Consider the following 22,056-nt stretch of genomic DNA (forward strand, 5'->3'; position numbering starts at 1 on the left):
ATGTGGAGTCAACACTATTTCAATTGTTGAGAAAAAATTATTTCCAGCCACTCTGGATCTCAAATTGCATTATGAATGATGACCCCTGCTGCTAGATCTGAATTAAACTAATGCCGACTATTATGCCTCACATGAACTAAAGGAGTTAAGACTATGAACAGATTTTTCCAGCTGTTTTATTTTGCGTTGCAGTCCAGAGTCCATCCCTTTTCTGACTTACCCTGCCCGTGCCACACATCATGTGAGTGGGACGACAGGGACCAACATTAAACGAGCGCCCCGGTTTTACAAAATAAAACCATACTATGTGTGAGTAATCCAAAGTTCCAGAGCGACACTGCACAAAAATACTTTCAAAACTGAATCTTAATTAAATATGAATTAATCTCAGGTTTTGCTTACATTCTATAGACCCCAATATTTGCTCAGTATTTTATCTCTTCAAAAGTACGCAGCTTTTATTTTGAAGGATAACCTTCTGCTGAAAATCGGTTTGCTATTTGTGGCTGGGAATGTCCAGGGTGTACAAAATCTAAACATTTGCCTGTTGCAATAGTAGCACGGTTCTTTAAATCCTTTAACCCTTCTCGACCTGCTTAGTTAAATTGAAGTCATATGTGCTGTTGCAATGTCTTAACTCTTAACTCGTTATTGAAGATCAGCCAGCTGCGGTTAAAATTCATCAGGGTCATCGTACAGCACGAACAAACCGGCTGGGCAGGCATTTTATGATACAGTAAATACGTCAATAAATTAAAAACAAAACCAAAAGCAGAAACAAAACCAGAAACTAGAAAGTGGTTAGTTTCAGCGTTGCTCAGTTATGCTTTCTCTATATTGCTTTTCATTGAAATTGGCCTCTTTCCTGTTGGAAAGTTATATCCCCACTGCTGAAGTCATTGCTTTCCCGTAATTTAGTCTGTTAGCCTTATGGCATGTGTGTGTGTACTTGTACTTCTGTCTTTGTGAGGACTAGTTTGTGTTATATACCACATGGAGTGAGAACATTTTGGGGAAAGTGAGGACATTTTGGCCGGTCCACACACCTTCAAATGTCTGTCTGAGGGTGAAGACTTGGTTTTAGGGTTCAGGTTAGAATTAGGTTTCAGGATTAGGGTAAGGGACTAGGCCCTAGCATTCCTTAGCCGTTAGGGAATGCATCGTGTCAATTAGTGTCCTCACAAAGATAGAAGTACAAGTTTGTGTGTTTATATGTGTGTGTTTATGTGTGTGTGTGTGTGTGTGGAGGGGGATGATTAGTGGATCATTTCCTTCCTTTAACTCCATCTGTACAAGAGCAGCAGCAGCATAAAGCAAAGCCTGTCAAATGACTGAGAACTGGAAAAGAAAGTGAGAGGAAGAGAAACACGATCGACTCCCAACAACTGACTGCAAGTCAACAAAGGAGTTTGGTTTTCCAAGCAAGTCTCCCGGTCAAACCAGGGCATGTACACTTAAACTGTACTGAGGAAGTACAACCAACCTTTGAGAAACCAGCACTGTTACTGTCAGACATGCATAACTATCTCCTCAGTGCCATTAGCTGTCTTTGCATTCTTCCTACTGGTAAGTAACACGTTTTAGTTCATGTAAATCTGAATTCATATTAAAAATTCTCATTTTAAACTAGGCAAGTCCCCTCGATACACTATCTTACATTTTAGGAACTTGGCTTGCTAAGGCTACGCAGTCTTATACCTTTACTAATTTACTTTTGTAGACCTTGTTTTTACCTGCAGTGAGGTTAACTCAGTGTGTAAAATCTTTCTATTTTAACTTATGATTAATATTTGATAAGTAAGTTTTATAAAGTCACTCACTCTAATTTACATATTTTTTGTAAATACAAGATGTGGTAATCACAGTCATGTTCAAGTGTGTTGCATATATTTTGTGTTTGATATATTTGTCAAACTCTCATAAAAGTCTCACAATTTGTTCTGTGCATGTGGAAATTATCTGGTGAGTAAAAAGAGTTGTGGTTTCTTTATGGTATTCTATCCACATTATGCAACTGGATGGCTACAGAGTTGTTTGCACAGTGGTTTCATAAATTTTATAGCCTACATACACTATATTATGACTCACATACATGTAATGGCATGATGGAATATCTGACAATTTGTTTAGCTTATATGACATGGAATAACAGCATAATTACCTTAATAAGTCCAATTTCAGGCTCTCACACTGTCTTTTGATGTTAACATGAAGAAAACACTGTATATTATAACAGTAACAGTCTACCTTGTACAAAAATGGCACAATAAACCGTGTCCGTACTATATAGTTTCTTGTTCTGCTATAATGAGCTAAAAGGCGACTTCCTATTTTTTTCAGGTCTCGGTGCTGAGGAATGCAGCCAGGTTGTTCTGGCAAAACGTGATGTATTTTATGTACCAGAAGGGGGCAGTCTGTCTCTCTCCTGTGTGGTCCAGCACTGTGGCGACACCTGGACAGGGAACTGGATGTGGAGAAATTCAACAGATGAATTGTTCAGCACCATTGAAAACTCTGCAAGGCACCGTTTGACCAATGTGAATCTCTCAGTAAATGAAACTCGCCTAGATTTGAATTTCCTAAGAGTCATCCAATTAGATGAAGGCTCCTATGGATGCACGGTTACATGGGGTCAAGGTGACACTGATCAGGGACATCTGATGTATGTGAACATCACTGCAGGTATGTAGAATCATATATGTTGACCTAATATGTATCTGTGTGCATTAGAATGTGAGTCCAAGCATGTGTGCACTGTATTTTATCGAAAGAGTCTAATTACATTTGTGTACAATCTTCCTTTTCTTCCATCATGCAGCTGTCCCCTCTCAGAGGAATTTGTTGCACAGGGTTTTGGTCTATGCCGGTGCCTTTCTTTGTCTTCCCCTCATTCTGGGATTAGCTTGTTGTCTGAGCCCAGTACCGCAGAAACGTAGCACTTCTTCTCATAAAGGTTTCTGTAATTCTTAATTTCATAGCATGTGACAATGACCAAAAGTTACTTAAACTGCTCTCTTTACTGTATTGTTTATTTTTTTCCCCATTTACAGCTCCCCCCAAGTTCCAGCAGGAGGTTGAGGTGGGTGAATGTCCTGTTTCATAGCAGTATGCCCCTTGCAGGGTCCCCAGCATTGTTTGTTTCCCCTGGCATGTCCTTCAGTTTGGGCATATGGCCCTTTCTTTATTAATCACTTTACAGGTGGTGTATGCAGACATTTCCAAGGATGCACTGAGGCAACAGAGAGCCACCAGAGAGTCTGCCCAGTCCACTGTGTACTCATCCGTAAAATTTCCCTTACTGCAATCGAAGCAGAGTGGAAGTGAAGAGTTGTCTGCTCGGAGTACATAATATAGTATATTTTGTGGGATACTGCTCGATCCTAGACGTTTTCAGGAAACATATGACTTGGACTCATGGAGCCTCGGAGCTTCTCACTTTCAGGACTGCATTTCCTAATAAATATTTGACTATTCATCATTCTTGAGCTTAAGACTTCACCTGCGCATTGTGAAAAATCTTTAAAGCAGAGGAAAAAAGAAGATACAGCTTTGTTTTTTTGTAGTTTTTTATCAATGTCTATAGACTCCCCTGATTACACTGTGATATGGAAGTAGTGACTGTTTTAATTATGGAGATGAGAGAAGTGCCAAAACTCCTTCATATGCAGGTAGCATATAGGACAGCAAGTGGAGGACATAATGAGGAGATATCGCAGTATACCAGCTGAACCAGGCTGAGGTGCTTGTTAATTCACATAAAATATTAAAGTACTGGCAGAAATACCCCTATATTGAGCTGTAAGCTTGCAAGGTTAGTGTGAGATTGTAAAAGAAGGGAAAACACATAAATGACACAAAATACAACATTTTATTTTAGAATAAATTCTCAATGGCACGTTACATAACCAAATATACATATACATGTTTAGACATCTTTTAAATTAATATATTTCCTTTAATCATTTTACCTTATTAATTAGCGTACTCTGCACTTACATTTTTACATGACATCAATGCAAAAGAAGTTATCATTTTAATAAATTAAGCGTATTAACAGAGAAAAGGCTGCAGGGCGTTTAGGCAATACCTGCTACAAACTAAATGACATCTGAACTTCCTACCTCTGTCCGGAGGATTTCTGTTCCTGCTTCCCTTACTCGAGGTAATAACTGGTCTATGCTAATGGAGAACAGTGTTTCTAAGTCATTACATCTACTTCTAGTCCAGATATATTAGAAAGGTACTTCTCAAGGAACTTCCTTGAAAGCAACTTCCTGGACAGTTTAAGGTCACCTAAATTAAAAAAGTTTTTTCATAATTTGGGTGACTGGGGCCTTTAAACCTTGTGTGTTTTGATGTGACAGAACTTCACAAACTATTTAGCCATCATCTCGGCAACAGGAATGGTTCTCTACACAGTAAAAGGACATAGAAATTCTTCCAAAGACCTACCAGTTTGGTCACATAGGAAACACATCTGTGTGTCTTTTAACCTTTTCTTGATTAACAAACTCCCACTTTGCCCTGCTAACTCCAGTTTGTGCTCGAGGCTAATGCTATAGTATAGTTGAGGACTAGACTGGACCTATTGTCCTGTTGTGCTTGTAAGCAACTGGCTTTGCAATTTACTTCTAAGAGACTTTGTAATAACAGCTAATAAAGCATAAAATCAAAAGTACAAAAAAAAAGTTCACATTCAAAGTGTTTTTGCCAAAGGTGGTTCAAAGGTTAATTTTAACCTGAAGCATCTTTTTTCAAGTCATCTTAATCAGCTCACGTGCTGGGAGACTTAAAAACCTTGGAGACTTTCCTGCTCTTAAGTTCCACCAAACATAAACACAGATACACCGAGCTAGCAAGCTTCAATGGGAGGTATCAGAAGGTGAAATGTTTTCAGTAAGTGCAACATCTATTTTCAGCAAATGTGGGTGTTGACTGGCTACCCAAAACTGTGCTGCAACCAGATCCAGAGGATTCTCATCCTCTCACACAGTGAGAGACAGAGAAAGAGAGAGAGAGAGAGGGAGCATCGGTGGTGAAAAGGGCTTTTGATAGATTGTAAGGCGCAGCTTTGGCTAAAATAAGCTTATGGCAAAATGCATTGGCGGTGTCTCCTACTGTGCCCCGTGAGAGCTAATTTCCACTAACCAAGCACTTGAGTTAAGAGATTTGAATGAACCCTTACAGATACAGAAATGCTGTCATAGGTATGCTAGCTAGGTTACCAAGGCTTTTTTTTTTTTTTTGAATGAAAGATGTTCCCTAGAAAGGCATTTTTATATGCAAAGAACAAGTTCAGATCCTACAGTGGAAAACTGAGACTCCCAGTGTAGCCACCTCCAAGGCTTTGCTACTGTAAGTCTACAGAACAAGTTCCTGTGCCTGTGTGTGTTTGTGTGTGTGACTGTGCCCTTTTTCTAGACAGAAGAGGAACTATTGCAAGACGTACCATTCAAGGGGAAAGAGTAACAGTCCGGCCAGAGTCTCATGTTACCACTCCTTTGGAGCACTCTATCTCTCTTATTATACAAAAGAGGCTTGAGAAAAAGCTGAGGCTGAGTCTAGCTCGGCCTACGCTCACAGTATAACAGCCATGCCAGGACTTTCATATGATGTCAACAATTAACAACTGAGATGCAGCAACTTGTAACATTGACTAATTTCTGTAGCTAAAGGTTGGTTAAAAAGAAATCCAGCGTGTCAGCTGTTTCTCCTCCCTACACACTCACAGTATTATCAGTTAGTTTATAGTGCGTGGGGACTCTGTTGCAGTTGGTAATCTTGTCAGATTATCCTTGGCTTTAGGTAAGTGGTTTTAAAGTGATTATATTATGGTTGTTGTGGCGGGTTTTTTTTCTTTTTTCTTTTTTTTCTTTCTTGCAGCTCCATCAGCTTGTGCTGTCCCTTTGTTGTGCAAGTCGCTTTTTTCCATTCCACAAAGCTACTCGGACTGAAAGAGAGAAGAGTGACGAGAGAGGCTAGTTAGAGGAGAGTGTTCACTGACAGCAAGAATTTATCAATCTGACACCGACACCGGCTCCACTCCACTTCATGATCCGGGAATAATGAGATGTCTGTAAGGTAGACAATGAGTCTATCAAAAACACACTGGCGGACTTTTGTTATTGCTCCAAGCATGCTCCACTAATTCTGTTCATTTAAATTATAATAAATTTAAGTTTCAGGGGTTTCTGGCTTAACAAGTAGATGGTCCTCCGCTGGCACTCTGTGACAGGAAACAAATTTGAAAATACTGTTTGTTAAAATATGCTAACAAGACTTACAGTTGTGGATGAGTGGCTGATTTTGTCAAAGCGGAACTTCAAGTTTGACCTCGGTGACGTCTTATTTTTTCCATCTACAAAAGCAATAAGCAGGGAACGTGCACAAAAGGAAGGAAACGCTCATTAGAGATAAAAACTCTGTCATCTCTGGCAGGTCATTCTTTTAAAGAGTGTTAACAGTAAGATCTGAATAATCCCTGTGCGTCTGCGCGTAACATTGTAGGTTTACCTGTCGGACTGCGGCACATGATGACAGGGGTACCTGATCCCTGGCTGTCGACACTGAGGGAAGGGCTAAAAGCAGAGGAGGAAGCTATACAGGGGTAACTAACCTGAGGGAAAGAAAGAGCAGAGAAAAGCACAGACTTCACGTGCAGGAAGAGGTGGAGGAGGAAAAGTCAGCATTAACCTTCCTGCCAGCAAAGTCAGAGTCACTGGATGTTCAGCTGGTAGTTGACTGGAAAAGGTGCTTTGCAGCTAAAAGCCACCATAACTTAGTTTCCTTGTGCTTTAAATCATTCGCATAATATAGCTTAAACTTTTTAGACTGGTATAAATTTTTATGATGCAAATTCCCTGTAGGATTTTTTTAAAGCAATAGTTAGACATTTGAAAAATATACTTATTCACAGCCAGCAGCCAAATAGCTTAGCTTAGCCTCAGGTAAAAAAAAAAAAAAAAGAAACAAAGAAACAAACAATAAAATTCCCCCTTTACAATCTGGACAGAGCCAGGCTAGCTGTGTTCCCCTGTTTCCAGCCGTTATCCTAAGCTAAGCTAATCAGCTGCAGGTGGTAGCTTCATATTCGATCTTCTCATCTAACACTTGGCAAGAAAGCTATAACCATATTTCCATATTGATTGAAATTGTCCTTTAAACCAATCCAAATTTAATGAGGGCTTTTTAATAAAGAAAGAATGAATTGATGCCTTTGTAAAATTTAATAGATTTTTTGAATTTATCAGATTTGCCCTTCTGCCGATCACTTGTTTACTTAACTGCTCTCATGCATCTTTACTTAAACTAGTACTTACTTGAACTATTTTCTGAGGCCGACAATAAGCTGTGCAAACCGATCCAGAGTTAAATGCAAAGAGTGGGAACAATCGTACGGCATTTGTCACATAAGATAAAACTACATTGACAAGCGTTTTGTCATCTGATGCACAGCAAGTGAGAGGAGCTATAATCATTATAATCACTGTGCTGACATTTCACACGCTCTATTACAAAGCTCTTGGTAATTACATACTACTTCATGCTATTTGGTCAAACAAACAACTCACTGGTTCCAGTTCCTCCAGAGCTTCTGTTTCTCCCGTGGTGCTGCTGAAGCTGCTGGTGCTGGATGAAGAACGAGATATGTTCGGCCTTCCGCTGCTGCACTCCTTCAGCTTGATAAATGGCCTGGGGAGGAAAAGAGAGGGGAAGAGAGGCGGAAAATCAGATCCTCTACAGAAGGCTTTGACAGGAAATCTAGGGATGAAGCCTGGATTTCTAATGATGAGATTTACTGGACATAGATTTAAAATTACTGTCCATACTGAACCCATTTACAGAACACAGACAAAAAAAACAACTTTACCCTGTTTGGCTTTAGCCTTCTCCCTCTAGAGAATTTAGATGACTATGGAGCTGATCTCCATGAAAAAAACAGCTTTGGTCTCACCTCTCTTTGTTGGGGCAGATCTCAGGTGAGCTGGGATTGGATGACGTCTCTGACCTCACTTCTTGGGACAGCAGGCAGACGTCTGCAGGCTTTTGGTCGCTACAGACAAAGGAAACACATTAGTGATGACAACGCCAACGTTTTCTGGGCTCCAGCTACCTGCACGAAAACACAGACAGCTTTGCTGTCTCTCCCGTAACACAATCATGGGACTGAACAGGAACTGTTTAAATAGTGAGGCCAACCTGCGTGTGTGTTTGTCCGAGGGGCTTTCTGAGCTGGAGTGGAGACGAGGGAAGAGGCCTGAGCGCCGTTTTACAGGGCTCTTCAGCGGAGACTTGGCTGACAACACTGGAGGCTAAAGATCACAAATTAAAGTATGAGGTTTCTACTATTTAAAAAAAACAAAAACATATTGACATGCCCATCTGTACACAGAAAGAGATATCGTTGGTTGTGATCATTCCTACTGTCCATACCGACTGAGAAAAAAATCCCTTCCTAACACAACTCCGATGTAAGAGATGGGAGATAAAATCTTTGTTCTGTGCAGAAATGCATTCAAAGTTCAGCTGAAGCTATCATGAGGCTTCAGCAATCTACATAAATTGTGTTACTATCCCTCCCTCACAGTTCAACAAAGAAAACCAGGGAAACACAAGGAGAAAATTTTGTACATAAAAGACCGTAAATTTAGGAACTCCCCTCTTGATTTGTCTAATGTAAGTGAAGGGATCTCTTCACCGCCAGTATGAACAGGAGGAATTATTTTAGCTACCAATAACTTTTTCAGCGTACATATGAGCATGTGAGTATGCTTTGAGACACAATTGAAAAAAATTTTAAGGTTATAACACATATTCTAGGCTGATATACAGAAAATTTTGAATAGAGATCTTGATGTGATACAGGCTCGAGGGAAACTAAATAGAGGTGACATTGGTCAGGTTGTTAAGGAAAAGGTCCAGTTATCTAGTAATCCGTCTTTCCCATCCCTCTCTCCTTGCTTCTCACTCCTTTCCACAATTTTACTCACAGTGAAGGTGCTCTTTGTGCATTCGCTGGTGCTCTGCGGCAGCCCCCCTCCACTCAGGCTGGCCGGGACCCCACCTCCTACCCCGGGGCTCCTGTGACGGTGCGACCCCACCATTGTCTCCATGGAGTGGCTCCTAACACGCATGGCTCTCTGGAGGGGAGAGAGGAAACAGAGGATGAGGGGGAGGAGAGGAAAGAGGAGCACAGAGGAAAGGGAGAGAGGCAGATGGGTAACGGAATAGTTGGTGACAGGGAAAATGTACGTGGAAAGACAGAGAACGGAATTGGCGTGGAAAATAAAATAAGGGACGTTTAATTAATTGTCTTATATTTTAGAAATAGGATCAGAGATGCTGTTGCACAATGCCACCACCAGGGGGCGCAGTTCTCCAAGAAAAGAAGCCAAGTGAGTTGGAGTGGATGGATGAATAGGTGTTGTACTAATCCTCAGTGTTCTAACAACTTTATATTCATTTAGTTAATTGATGACAATGATCGTAACATTTTTCTCGAGACCATAATAAATTCCAGATTCCATTCCATTCAGTAAAATTTAAATAGAAAATACAGTTATTTAACATTTTAATATGTTGTGTATTTATAATTCAGCAAGCTACTGCAGATACAGCATCAGCTACTTATTTTCTTTCAAAGTATAAACACAAAAAACATCACACAAAACAACTGTTTATTGATAAAATGGTAATCCTCCGTTGAATTTACAGTAATGCAGACAGGTAATACACAGTAACTGCCATGAGAGCAATGAGAACAGCACCCACTGGGACTGACTGCAGAAAATTCACTGTAGCTGTCCACAATTCCTGCGAAGAGTAAGAGAGCCAAATTGTCAAATCAGTCACACATTCATCTCTCACACACACAGACCAAAATACACATTGCAGTGGTCCTATTAACATCAATTCGCCTTTAGCTGTAGAGGAAGAGTGCCAAGGGGACACTGAGTGATGAGAGCGAAAGAGTTAGAAGGCAAGTGAGAGAAAATGGAGGAAAAGAAGAAAGTTTCGCAGAGAGAAAGGGACCATTTGTCGCACATATATGATCACAGCAGTGTTTGCATTCACTTTCACAAACACACACGCACACACACACACACACACACACATACAAATCCACCTCCCTAAATGCCCACACACACTAGTACCAGTAGTAATCTTCAAACACAGAGAAAAGCAGCAGCAGCAACCATACCAGTGGTTTAGCACCTTAAATCACCTTGCAGACCTGTGACATTTACCTACAAGTGAGAAAACTCCAGACTCTTGTGCTGTGACGATGGCCATTAAATGAATGTTACAGAGCTGAGAGCAGATTACACCTTGTCACTTATACTTTTGTCGGGGGTTCATGTTCACCTTGAAGGACTCTAGCAGACCCCCGTGTCCCCCGTTCTCCAGCTTGTCCTCCTCTCCAGCTTGGCCCAGACCCAGCGTGGCCTGGCTCTGTCTGTGCAGCTCATCATGGAGGTTGTCCAGCAGGGCCGCTCGCGTTCGCCCCTGGAATCAATTCCCACACATGAAAACACATGTAGGACATCATCAGGATGGCGATTATGGTGATGATTGTGGATGAAGTTGAACGGTGACCGAAGGCATGCTGCAGTGTTTGAGTGTGGTTGAGCAAGTGTGTGTCACCTCTAGTTTGGCAAATTTGTCGGACTTGTAGCAGGCGTTTTCAGCATTGATCAGCTTTGTCAGCAGGAAGTCTCGAAACTCCGGACCCTGGTGAGAGAGAAGAAGAGAGAGAGAAAAGGGGTAGAGTTAGATGATGAAACAGAGGAGTTGGGGGCAGTGATGAGGAAAGGAAAGGTGACCTTTATCAGCACCATACAGATTACAGTTTTGCAGCAAACTGTGCCCGAGCAACAGCCTCACTGATTTAAAATCCCATCTTTCTCAAATCCTCTCCTTTTGTGCTAATATGCTGCAAATCATGTCTAAATAGGTAACGGAATCTTCTACTGAGTCTTCGAGTCAGGTTTTTTTTTTTTTTCAAAAGAAATTTCCCCTTTGTGACAGCCATCTGAAATAATTTAACCCATTCTGGGTAATGTCAACATGCAAGATGAACAGGAGAGTTAAAGCTTTTTACCATGCACCAAAACGGTAAACTCTTTTATTTGCTTTAGATAAGTAAGTTATAAATACCTACAAGAGGTGGTGGAAGGAGTACTCAGATCAGATGTAAAAATGCATGTTTTTTTAAGTATTAGTAGCAGCTAAATGTAGACTGTCCAAAGTAAAAGTTACTGTTCTGTAGAAAAATGCCCTCTTTAACTTACAGATTATTTTATATGATTTTATTAGATTGTTATGATGATGCATCAATGCATAAGCAGGATTTTACTGTTGTTGCTGCTCGAGGTGGAGCTAGTTTTAACTGCTTTATAGTAAGTTATCTAGTTTAGTCCACTTGTTCCCATCCTATTCATATATTTTTCTTTAATCTTTGCTTTTTTGTGAAAAATTGGATCATTTAAACTCTTTTGACCTCAAAAAGTTATTTAAATGAAACCAAATGAAACTGCTATAAACTCATAGACATCTGAAAAGTGACAAGGGGCTCCAAGTAGACGCTGCTCTTTTTGTAAGGCGTCTCAAGCCAAAAAGGCTGGGAACTTATGTAAAATTTCAGTAACCAGTAATGACAGCTATTTAATACAGGTAGAGGCATAGTCCAACATTTCCATCATCATCATGATGGAGAACTTGGGTCTTGGAGAAGACACCAAGTCAAAGGGCATAAGTCCAAGTGAAGTTACAAGTCACTCGTGCTGCTGCAAGTCGTTTTTGAATCGGTCAAGTCGAGTCTAAAGTCATCAGATTCATGACGCGACTCTGACTTGAGGTACTGCTACAGACTAAGACTCAACTCTGTCCCTCACCTTCTTGAAGACCGCTGGGTTCGGGAGAGGGGGTCCAAAAGGAGGTACATCCTCCCTCGCTGTAACAGACACCTGTTCACATCAAATAAATAATAGTCACACATTATTAGCATTTTACTTCAGGAGGGCTCAGGTTTCAAGCTGCAAGGATGAAACTAAGTCGGAGGGAAACTTGAGAACACATTGTCGATGATGAGTGAAGAGTACTCTCTACAGCTTGTTTGATTTCTCATTCACAGTTATTACAGTGCACCCTGCTGCAGAAGCACTGTCGTTTTTTCACACTGGTCTGGTTTGTACCTTGTATGTTGTGTGCTCTGTACACGGGTTCTCAGCCTGCACCAGCACATAAGCATGCAGGAAGTTGGACGCGATCATGTCTGGAACAAACGGTGTGGGCTCTTCCTGGAAGACTGTGGCCACAATGTCATTTCCTATGTGCCTTTTCCTCTGGAGCTGAGGAGGCAGATTTATTAGCAGTTCAACTGATTTTGTTATGTGGTTGTGTAGCTCACAGAACAGTTTTAAAACCAGAGCAAAATTTGCAAGTCTTCTATGACACATTAACCACTGAATGCAAGAGGTATTTATATGTTTCACTGTGAGATTTTAGCAGCTTCACACCAAATAAAGTGCAAACAATTGATTTACCATTTAGCCACAGCTTTCATGATGACAATTTAGCAAAACACATAGTCACTAATCACACCTTACCAGTTTAATATTGACATGTTTGAGCCAAAGCAGCTAAATCCATTGTGCTTTCTGTGTCACAATAATAAATCCAGTATTAAAGTCTTGTACCTGCTGGACGTCTCCCTCAGTGAAGGGAAGCTTGGTTGACACATGGAACATAATCTCTCTCTGTCTGAAGACGGTGTAGACAGATTCAGACCCTGTCTGTCCGTGGGACACATCCAGCCCACCGCGGAACCTGTCACGATATCAGAACACTTGTGTCATGTTCTCTGTGTGGTCTCCAGCCTTCAGTAATAAGGATAAATATGATGTTATTTCATGTATCTTGAACACCAGTTTCTTTGCATTTTTTTCTAAATTAGCTCAAGTGCCACCCAAAAGTGTTGTGCAGCTTGCCATAATGTGTCAGCCACAATTTATAGGCCTCCCTAAGAGTGAAGGTAACAAATGTAACACAATACAGTATACAAAGCTATGATTACCCGACTGTGTGGCACTGTTGTTTCTAGGATCTGTTTCTGGAAGCAGTTTATCTTGATTGCACGCTGAGGCCGAAACAGCAGGACAAATTGCTCCAAAGTTACAGTAATTAAACCCTGCTATTCTGCTCTGTTGCAATGCACTCTAATGTCATCCTTCTTTTCATCCTTGTGCACCCTTTATCTCTTTTTCATTTTTATTGCACTTCACTCTGTTTCTTTTCTCTTATTCAATCGCATTCGACTCCTACTGTTACCCTTTAAAGTCCTGAAGTTCAATGTTGTTGCCCAGGATACTGAGAAACTCCTTGAAAGCTGGCGTCTCCTCATTGTTCCCAAATAACTGTTCCTCTGATGTCTGAGTGGAAGTGGCACAAAAATGGTAAAGGGCATAAAACAGGGCAAAAGATACAAGAGATTAAACGGTGTATAAGATAAGGTGGTGTATGTGAGGTAGACTGGAGTACACTGACAAGATCGTTAAAATTGCTCACCTGCCTGAACTTCTGGTAGATGACTCCAAATTTGAAGGTGTTGTTCACCTCATGCTCGTCATAAGCCACTATCAACTGGGATCCCTGTACATGAACAAAAAGAATGATCTCTTACTTACTCCCTATAGTTACTCCTCTCTTTCAACTTTTTGCACACTTTGTGCTTGCTTTCGTAGTGAGGAAAACATGATTTCCTCCTCTCCAAAAGGTTTCCAGGGCACATTTATTGGGGCCTTGTTAGGTAAGGCATGTGACAAACTGTCACGGCCCCTGGCGAGGACAGTGATCCTGTCGCTGCCTCTTGCAGACTGAGACACAGATGGTTTCTTTTTCCTTCCCTGAGGCACAGGCTGAAAGCATGCTCCATCACAGTCCTCCACTGGGCTCACAGGAGCAGAAACAGATCCATCGTATCCATTTTCGAAAGTTGTTATTGCCTTGTGTCATCAGTCGTTTTTGAATAACGCACTTACCGACCAGGGCAGAAGGTAGAGAGGTAGTGGGTTTCTGAGGGCTAAAATGTAATAATTTGTGCGCTATTTATTCTGACTTAGAGTCAGAGGAGGCTGAAAAGTTAATGAAGGTTACGGTGGTTAAGGAAACACTGCATCAGTTAATGTTTGAAAAAAAAGGCCTTGATGATATTAAGTTGTGTGAGACACTGGTGACTACAGCATTTGCACTTTCAACCCTACAGTGCCCCCTTGTCTCTTAACAGAAGCCGAGAGTGAGAGGAAAAGGTAAGTCATGTCATCTCGATTGATAAATGTATAGCTGGACAGATGAGGTGAAGTCCGGCTGGTTATGAACAGGTCACAATGTGGGGGTTTAGTTATAGACTCACCCGAGGGTAGAGGACTGGGTTGAACTTCAGCCCTGTGGCATCGTCACACAGAAGCTGAAAGAAAAAGAGACTCACTTTGTGTGACTGATATCATAGAAGAGAAATCTCTTTATACTGTATATTTCTTGTCGTCTAAAAATCATAACTGTACCTTTCTATCCCTGACTGGATAATTCATTCACATCTGAGGGTGAAAATCATCAAGTGCAAAATGGGACTCATGGATGATAATTACTGTTGGAAACGTTAAGACGAAGCAAGTACTTTTCCTCATTTAATATGGGATTGTTCCTCTGTTTCTCTTTTGAATATTCCTACTACTTTTGATGTGACTTTTTTCTCACTTTATTGGTTTGTCTTGTTTTACTTGTATTTGCGATTTCTATGTGCCCAGGCTTTTTTTGTTCTGTTCTGTTTGTTCTGTTACCTCTACTTCATTGATGTACTGCAATATGTTGTCTTGTGTTGGATTATATTTTTATGTGTTGGAAAAGTTAATAAAAGATGTCATCAAGTGCTGTTGTGAATTGATCCAATTGTGGGATTTCAGTTCAGAATGAGCCAGCCTCCATATAGCAAGCACCTAGAGCTGCCATCATGTTTTGATGTCGTGTATGTGTGGGACGGGTAGGAAATTCATGGAAAATGGCCTCCTTTATATATCGTGTACTTGTAAACTGTATCTTACCTTGGCAATCTGAGGTACACTGGGCAGCTGGTTGATGCCTGCCAAAGAGATCCTGTCATGGACTGTTTTGGTCCTCGATCTGCAACAGGATTCAGAGATTTTTTCAATCAAAGAGATTTCTTAACTTTCGATGTCTTAGGTAACACTTAGTTTATATGTGATCCACTGATGAGGTACAATTAAGGAAAATCTATGATCACAAGGAGTTCAGTCTCAGTGAGTCTCAACTCAGAAAAAAGAAACAGAAAAAAGACAGCAACCGATTATGGGCTGCTTAATACCAAGTTCAGCAATACTGGCAATATTACTAACATCATCACTGTCAGCTGTCAAAGAGGAGATCAGCCGTCACCTGGCTACAGTCCCCTCTCAGCAGTGCCCACAATGGATAAGCAAAAACATAGCATTACTTCATTGTTTTTGTCACCTGTTAATGAGAATGTCACCAACTATGATAATGACAGGAAAGCTTACCATCACAGCACCACCAATCTGTCCAGAGTTAATAACGACAAAGAGCATACAGAGCTGCAACAACCACTAGGTAGGCCTGTTTTATGATTATTTCTAGCCATGCTTGCAATGTGGCTGTGCGGATGGAAAGGTCAGTCTATCGGTTAGTAGGTCCACCACTTTAGTCCAGATTCAGATATCTAATCAACTACCAGATGGATTGCCATGAAATTTTATGAATCCCCCCCCCAGACATTCACAGTCCCCAGAGGATTAATCCTCAGGACATGAGTGATCTGCTTACATCTACTCAAGTGCCACCATGAATTTCATATCTGTGGCTTTGACTTGAATGTCTCAGCAACTGTTGGATGGATCGGCATAAAATTTGATGAAAACCTGTATGTATGTTCCCATCAGGATAACTGGATTTGATCTAGCGCCACTGCCAGGTCAAAATTTCAGCTATCAAATACTTTGTTTTAAACAGGAAATCAACAGAGCATGTTTAAGATGGACTTTAATAGCCTGGACTCAAGAGAAACATGGATTGTACAAAAAAGGGATGAAAGTCAATATTATTATTATATTATTATGCGTCGCTGCATTATTTATGATGTTAGACATGCTTTGCAGCTTGACACACGGAACACATCAAATTAAGACAGTACTACTGACAATGCATGTCTCTCATTGTACCTTAGCATGATGCGTAAGAAATCCTGTCCCTCAGCCTCCTCGTGTTTCAGAGACATGATGAGGTTGCCTATGCTGCTGCCAGTGCAGTAGTAGTTCATGTGTTCCTGGATGTATGAATGTAGAAGAGTGGGTGCGAGAGAGCAGTTTTAGGTCAAAAAAAATAACAGTCTTCCCCTGCTAAATAGATAGTGAAACTGACATTAATACACACACACACACACACACACACACACACACACACACACTGACCTTGCCTAAGAAGTGTTTGCGGTAGGCGCGGGCTGTACTGTTACACTCCAGACGGTAACTGTGCCCCCCACCAGGGCTCATGCCCTCTTCTCTGTCCTCCTCCTCACAGAAACTAGAATCCGAGGAGGAGGGGGTCCCTGCCGGTGCCTCCACGTCCTCAATCCAGTAACCCCCAAACTGTGGCAGGATTACCTGGGGGTATGGACCACCCTTCTCCAGGACCTTGGGCAGGAGGGCCGATGGGGGGGGAGAGAAAAGCCAGAATTAATAAATATAATATATAGCTCTGAGACAGGCAAACACGTTCTGAACTGCACCTTCATGAGGCAAGCTTGATAATCATGAGACAGAGGGTAACTGATAAAAATATAAAGGACTTGAAGGCTTTAAGAAACACTCCTTGCTAAGGTTTACACATGAGAAGGCTATAAATGTGTGTTATGAGAGTATTGTCAGTGAGAAATGACTCACATCTTCTATCCGTGGGTAGGGGATATAGTCATCCTGTTAAACAGAGGACACACACGCGGTTAAAAAGGTTAATTTTAACATAAGTGAACTTCACTCACTTTCACCACAATGAAGCAGTTGCAAGCACAGCCGCAAACACGGGGACGAAAGAGTAACACAACTTTTTATGCCAAATGGAATCTCAGGCTATGATGCAACAGCCTGAAATGCAGAGTCATCAGCAAACATCGATGAGGGTGTGTCACCCCTTGATGATGTAAGAGCAGGTTTGATTCAGTAGCCCCTCGGGTTAAGAGCTGTTATGAGCCTATAGTCGTTTGGCAGTCTGCTAGTTTAGCACTGCTCCAATGTATGACCTCTAAATACTGCTGAGGCCCGTCTGCACGACTGAGAGCACTGCGCTACGGACAGCCGGTCATTTATATTCCGCAGCGGCAGGAGTCAGGATACTGGCAGGCCAGGCAGGATCAATTGGCGGTTGGAGTTCATTCAGTTTATAATCAATCAGATCAGGAGGCTATTGATTTTTTTGCCCAAGAAAAATCTGAAAAGTGTACACAGGGGTGTTCAGAGTCCCTCATAAGTGGACGGATGAGACAAGAAAAACCACAGAGCATTTCCGGAGGCATGATGAAGCAGTGATGAAGGAAAACATGCATAGTTATGGAGGACATAATAACACAAACTGATGAGATCTACAGACAATATATGTGTGTGTGTCTGGTCACACCTTCCATTTTTTGGTCTCTTCAGCTTTAGGGACCTTATTAGTGTCCGTGCGAAGCATGAGGACGGAAAAGCACAAAGGTCAAAAATCAAGTTCCGTTTTTTTTATTCTACATTTAAAAACTCCTAGGACATGGCATTTTTGTTTAAAGATCTCATTGTCTCTGTTCCCAGATGACAACTAAATGAGTCATACATGCTAATGCACTTGCCTACACACAGGCACACACAAACAGGTAATACAGACACTTAGTCATCAGCTTTCTCTCTCTGAATCCAGCTTCCAGACATGTTCCTTTCCTCGTTTGTTATTACCATTTTTTGGGATACAGCAGCACTGACATGGAGGTTGAGGCCTTTTTCAGTCTGCAGTGTTTTGTGTGTATTTGAGGATATAAAAAGCCAATCTGGTAGACACGGAGTAAATTGGCCAATTACGGGTACAGGACCAGTGGAACAGCTCGTCTACATGACTGAGCATAAGAGTGAGGAAATAAACGCATGAGTGCTGAATTTACGCACCAGTACCATCACTCATAATGCCTTCAATCATACCAAGAATCAAACAGCATTCATTTGAACAGGACAAGTACAGACTAATGGACCCCCAGTACACACACACACACACAAGTGCACACACACACTTCTCAGTCTGGTCTGTAGTGGTGTGTGTCTGTCTAAGTGGATATTGATGGAGCAGCTGTTACAGTCACAGGGGAGTCATTGTCCACAATACGAGACTGATCACAAAGATGCGCCGAAGTGGCTTCAATTTTCAGAGACAGAGAGACAACGACGAAGAGAGGAGAAAGGAATAGGAAGGAGGGGGAGGTGGAAGGGGGCGCTGTCAGAAACCGAAGAAGAAGAAAAGACATCAAAAGAAAGGACGGGGATCAAAAAGTTGACCTTCATCAGCACCACCCAGATTATAGTATTGAAGCACACTCAGTTCCGAATGCAGAGTTATAGGTGGCAAAGCTCAAGAGAGCAGGTCGATCCAAGCTGAGGTTCAGAAAAGACAGATGAGGTGCACAGTTTCAGTGTGTGTGTGTGTGTGTGTGTGTGTGTGTGTGTGTGTGTGTGTGAGACTCTTTGATCACCCGGCTGCACTGACTGGCTGCCATCCACAAGTCACACTTTCCAAATGATTCCCCTGATGTCTTCATTCAGCTGTAATGCTCCCTCATCTCGAGCTGCATTTTCCTACCCTTCTTCTTTTAGCATTCTGTGTCATTTAGGGGAAATCATGACTCAAAATTAAAGATGGGGCTGGCCTTATACCATATTTTTCACATTGTCAACAAATCTCACATTAAGACCTAAACCAAGGGTGTGTTAGTCCATCTCTCCCTACTTTCCATCCTCCCTACACTCAGCCCCCAGCCTATTCATTCCCACTGAAGATGTAAATCCTTTAAAATATAATATAATATAATTAATCCTCATATATACATTCATTTGTCTTACAGCTGGGCACTGTATTTTCTAGCAAACATTCCTCAAAAAGAGGTGAATAGTGCATTTTTTGGGGACTATTTTCACCAGTGGATTAATACACATTTGGTGCTCTACTAGGATTGTCTCAAAACAAACTACAGTGCCCTAGTTTATCCTAAGGAAGGAACATGTCACTCAGCAAAACAGTGCGGCTCATCGATGTGTTTTAATAGTTTTCTGACAACAACTGAGGACTTTAGCACAGAGTACTAAGCTATATCAGGCTTTGGCAGCACAGACAACACTTGTTAGTAAGATCAGCTCGTTGTGGGTTTTGGTATTTTGGTGAAATTTGTTGACAATAGAAAAATACAGAATATCAGCAAACTTCCTTCCTTTCATGGAAATTATGACTTGAAATTAGACGTTTTATTGCGGGAAGACTTTCGTCAACAATTACAGCTTCTCCTATGAAGTCATGTTTTATATTGCTACAGTTGTGTTTTACTGTATCGTCATTAATTATCTGTTTATAAACAGATACATTCATGACCACTTACATCTGCTTACAATTATATTATAGTGTGTTATAAACGATTTATTAAACTTTTATTTACTGCTTTTTAAATGGTAAATAGGTGGACTCAAAGTACAGTGTTACCACTAACGTTTCCTAACTCTTTCCTTTCAGTGACAACTCACTTCAGACCTACTGGACTATAGTTAGTGTCTATGCAAAGAAAATCTGATTGGCTGTGTTAATGTAAAGCTCATTCTATACTTAACTTATAAACATTTCCAGTAACTACCTAATTCACACATTCTGGAGATCTCATCGGGAACCATGAACCATTATTCCCCACAAACAACCTGCAATAGGGAACTTTTCTCATGCTTTGTATCATCCTTCGACTACTCTGTCTTTTCTGTGCCTTTTATTTCCCACCTTCTTTCTCCTCCCCCTCTCCCTTTTTACATCCCCATCTGTCCTGACACTACTCAAAACCTGCGGCCTGTGGAGGGCACAAAGTGGTCGCATACAGAAAGACCAACTTTGTTCAGAAGAAAAAAGAAATCAATGTATTCCATACTGAGAAGGAGAAAATAGTTATGCCAGTCCAGATCTTTCTCTGGCCCCAGCGTGCCCATAAGCCAAACTGAGCAATAGACTGAACCCAGCTGACCTACACTGACTGAATCCTCAATGTCTGTTTCATCCTTGTATATGTTATATCTGGTTTTGGTTGGAGAAAAAGAGAGAGGACAGACACGATCTCACAGTATATTCATGCTCTCTTCAAAGTTTTAACAGTCACCTGAGAGAACAAACATGCTGCTACCCTGCAAATATGCAATTATTGCTCAATAGTACTATTAGTCAAAGAGCGAGAGAAGGCATGAGGAAATAGAGATGGTGAAATAAGGAATAGATACAGGGATTATGGTAGAGAAAGAGGCTGGATTCACAGGAAAGAAAAGTATGTAGAAAGTATGAGAATTTCATACCTGCATCCTCTCCAGCATATCGAAGAACTCTGCAGACTGAAAAAGCGACAGAAGAAGATTTTAAAATTTGTAAAACTGGGTGTAACACTGCTAAACTTTGACTTTTGGAGAATCAAAATCTACCGACACCAAAAACACACTTAGTCAATACAACACCGCAGTCATTGCCCTTTAATTTACACCTTATACAAGTGTTTTCGACACTCAACACAAAAGCCAAATGTCTGAATTTCAAGGTCTTACACTGGTCACATTGGTGTTGACGGCAGCAGATCTTGCTAGGTGTGTATGGCTCTGCTCCACAGTATAAACTTAGCTGCGTCAAGAGGGCAGGTATAGCGTAGGCTACACATGTGTGTGTGCACACATGCATGCACTCACTCGCACAAAAGAGATGTAAGTTCCTGTCACCAAATTAAACTTCCATTACGAAAAAAAAAAAAATAAAGGCTGGTTTAAAGGAAGAAAATTCACAAAAGCATTTCTGTTAAAAAAAATATAAATAAAAGGACCCCAATTGACTGATCAATTATAAAAATCACCTATGACCTACTTTAAATTAAGTAGACAGCTAATACCACACGCTGACTTGCATTATTACACTTACAAATTCAGTCAGGGTGGTGAGCACTCAGTAGCACCATAAAATACAAAGCAAGAGGAACTGGGAAATAAATGTTTTACCAATGAACTGTAGCTCTTTAAACAGGTAAATCTGGAAAGGTGTTTAACTGGTGTTTTACAGTCTTTTGAATGACTGTATTCTTAGAGTGAAACCTCTAAATCACTACATGTTGACAGCACTACTGTAATAAAAACTAATACTCACTCTCTTCACTGGTTACCTGCATGTCGGAGAGGGATTAATCTATAAAACTCTCATCACCACTCCCACTGTCAACGAAACAACACACAACACGCACACACGCACACACACTCACACTCACACAGAGTTTATCAATGAGTTAATATTAACCAGTTAAAGGAGTTGGAAGCTGATACAGTGCTGGGGCTGGACCAGCAGAGTCAACACCAGACTGCCAGACCAACAATAAGAACAGCTGTCTATGTCTGTTAGATAGCACCTTTGGCAGTCAACATGTGCTCTAAGCCAACTGCACATGTTGGCATGACATATTTGTGTGTGTGTGTGTGTGTGTGCGTGCGTGCGTGCGTGCGTGCGCGTGTGTGTGTGTGTGTGTGTGTGTGTGTGTGTTTTTGTGGTGTAATGGCAACTGCTTTCACATGAGGGCAACAAGACTGAAGCAGATGTACTGTATTCCTAAAAAGCCACTTTTGCAGCCTCAGCTTTCCTTCTCTTTTTGACGTATCGTATAACATCCTCACTGGCGGTTGACCATGATAATTTAAAAGACACACTGATGTGGCTGGTCCTGGCAGTGTTTGAGTGGGCTCC

General features: G+C 41.2%; 2 protein-coding genes across 8 annotated transcripts in view; one reads left to right on the forward strand and one right to left on the reverse strand.

Moving 5' to 3' along the window:
- Window positions 1-1,290: 1,290 nt before the first annotated feature.
- Window positions 1,291-3,868, forward strand: si:dkey-52l18.4 (uncharacterized protein LOC560708 homolog). The gene is made up of 5 exons (XM_040130420.1): window positions 1,291-1,566; window positions 2,341-2,682; window positions 2,819-2,953; window positions 3,051-3,079; window positions 3,200-3,868. The coding sequence occupies exons 1-5, from the start codon at window positions 1,515-1,517 to the stop codon at window positions 3,347-3,349; spliced, it is 708 nt and encodes a 235-aa protein (XP_039986354.1). The 5' UTR covers window positions 1,291-1,514; the 3' UTR covers window positions 3,350-3,868.
- Window positions 3,869-3,891: 23 nt separating this feature from the next.
- Window positions 3,892-22,056, reverse strand: part of rap1gap2a (RAP1 GTPase activating protein 2a) — a 72,124-nt gene continuing 53,959 nt past the window's right edge. For 2 of the 7 annotated variants that reach the window (XM_040130416.1, XM_040130413.1), the window contains 20 exons: window positions 20,640-20,675; window positions 16,971-17,003; window positions 16,500-16,721; window positions 16,251-16,354; window positions 15,099-15,177; window positions 14,411-14,464; window positions 13,567-13,650; window positions 13,330-13,430; window positions 12,699-12,828; window positions 12,195-12,350; window positions 11,895-11,966; window positions 10,645-10,731; window positions 10,366-10,506; window positions 8,991-9,140; window positions 8,200-8,312; window positions 7,955-8,053; window positions 7,572-7,692; window positions 6,514-6,616; window positions 6,285-6,358; window positions 3,892-5,950 (listed from right to left, as the gene is read on the reverse strand). In XM_040130416.1, coding sequence (XP_039986350.1) covers window positions 5,942-5,950; window positions 6,285-6,358; window positions 6,514-6,616; window positions 7,572-7,692; window positions 7,955-8,053; window positions 8,200-8,312; window positions 8,991-9,140; window positions 10,366-10,506; window positions 10,645-10,731; window positions 11,895-11,966; window positions 12,195-12,350; window positions 12,699-12,828; window positions 13,330-13,430; window positions 13,567-13,650; window positions 14,411-14,464; window positions 15,099-15,177; window positions 16,251-16,354; window positions 16,500-16,721; window positions 16,971-17,003; window positions 20,640-20,675 — 1,968 coding nt within the window. In that variant the 3' untranslated portion in view covers window positions 3,892-5,941. Of the gene's footprint in view, window positions 5,951-6,284; window positions 6,359-6,513; window positions 6,617-7,571; window positions 7,693-7,954; window positions 8,054-8,199; window positions 8,313-8,990; window positions 9,141-9,671; window positions 9,814-10,365; window positions 10,507-10,644; window positions 10,732-11,894; window positions 11,967-12,194; window positions 12,351-12,698; window positions 12,829-13,329; window positions 13,431-13,566; window positions 13,651-14,410; window positions 14,465-15,098; window positions 15,178-16,250; window positions 16,355-16,499; window positions 16,722-16,970; window positions 17,004-20,639; window positions 20,676-21,468; window positions 21,495-22,056 lie in introns of those variants that run through there. The other 5 variants (XM_040130418.1, XM_040130415.1, XM_040130414.1 and 2 more) reach the window with 5 other exon arrangements.

This window comes from Xiphias gladius, chromosome 7 (genome assembly GCF_016859285.1).
Source record: "Xiphias gladius isolate SHS-SW01 ecotype Sanya breed wild chromosome 7, ASM1685928v1, whole genome shotgun sequence".
In the NCBI taxonomy this organism is placed as follows: Eukaryota; Metazoa; Chordata; class Actinopteri; order Istiophoriformes; family Xiphiidae; genus Xiphias; species Xiphias gladius.

Excerpts from the sequence above, each read along its gene's own strand:
- si:dkey-52l18.4 (XM_040130420.1), top strand. The coding sequence starts at position 1,515 with ATGCATAACTATCTCCTCAGTGCCATTAGCTGTCTTTGCATTCTTCCT. Across the intron at positions 1,567-2,340 it reads TCTTTGCATTCTTCCTACTG|GTCTCGGTGCTGAGGAATGC; the intron begins GTAAGTAACACG and ends TATTTTTTTCAG. Across the intron at positions 3,080-3,199 it reads AGTTCCAGCAGGAGGTTGAG|GTGGTGTATGCAGACATTTC; the intron begins GTGGGTGAATGT and ends ATCACTTTACAG.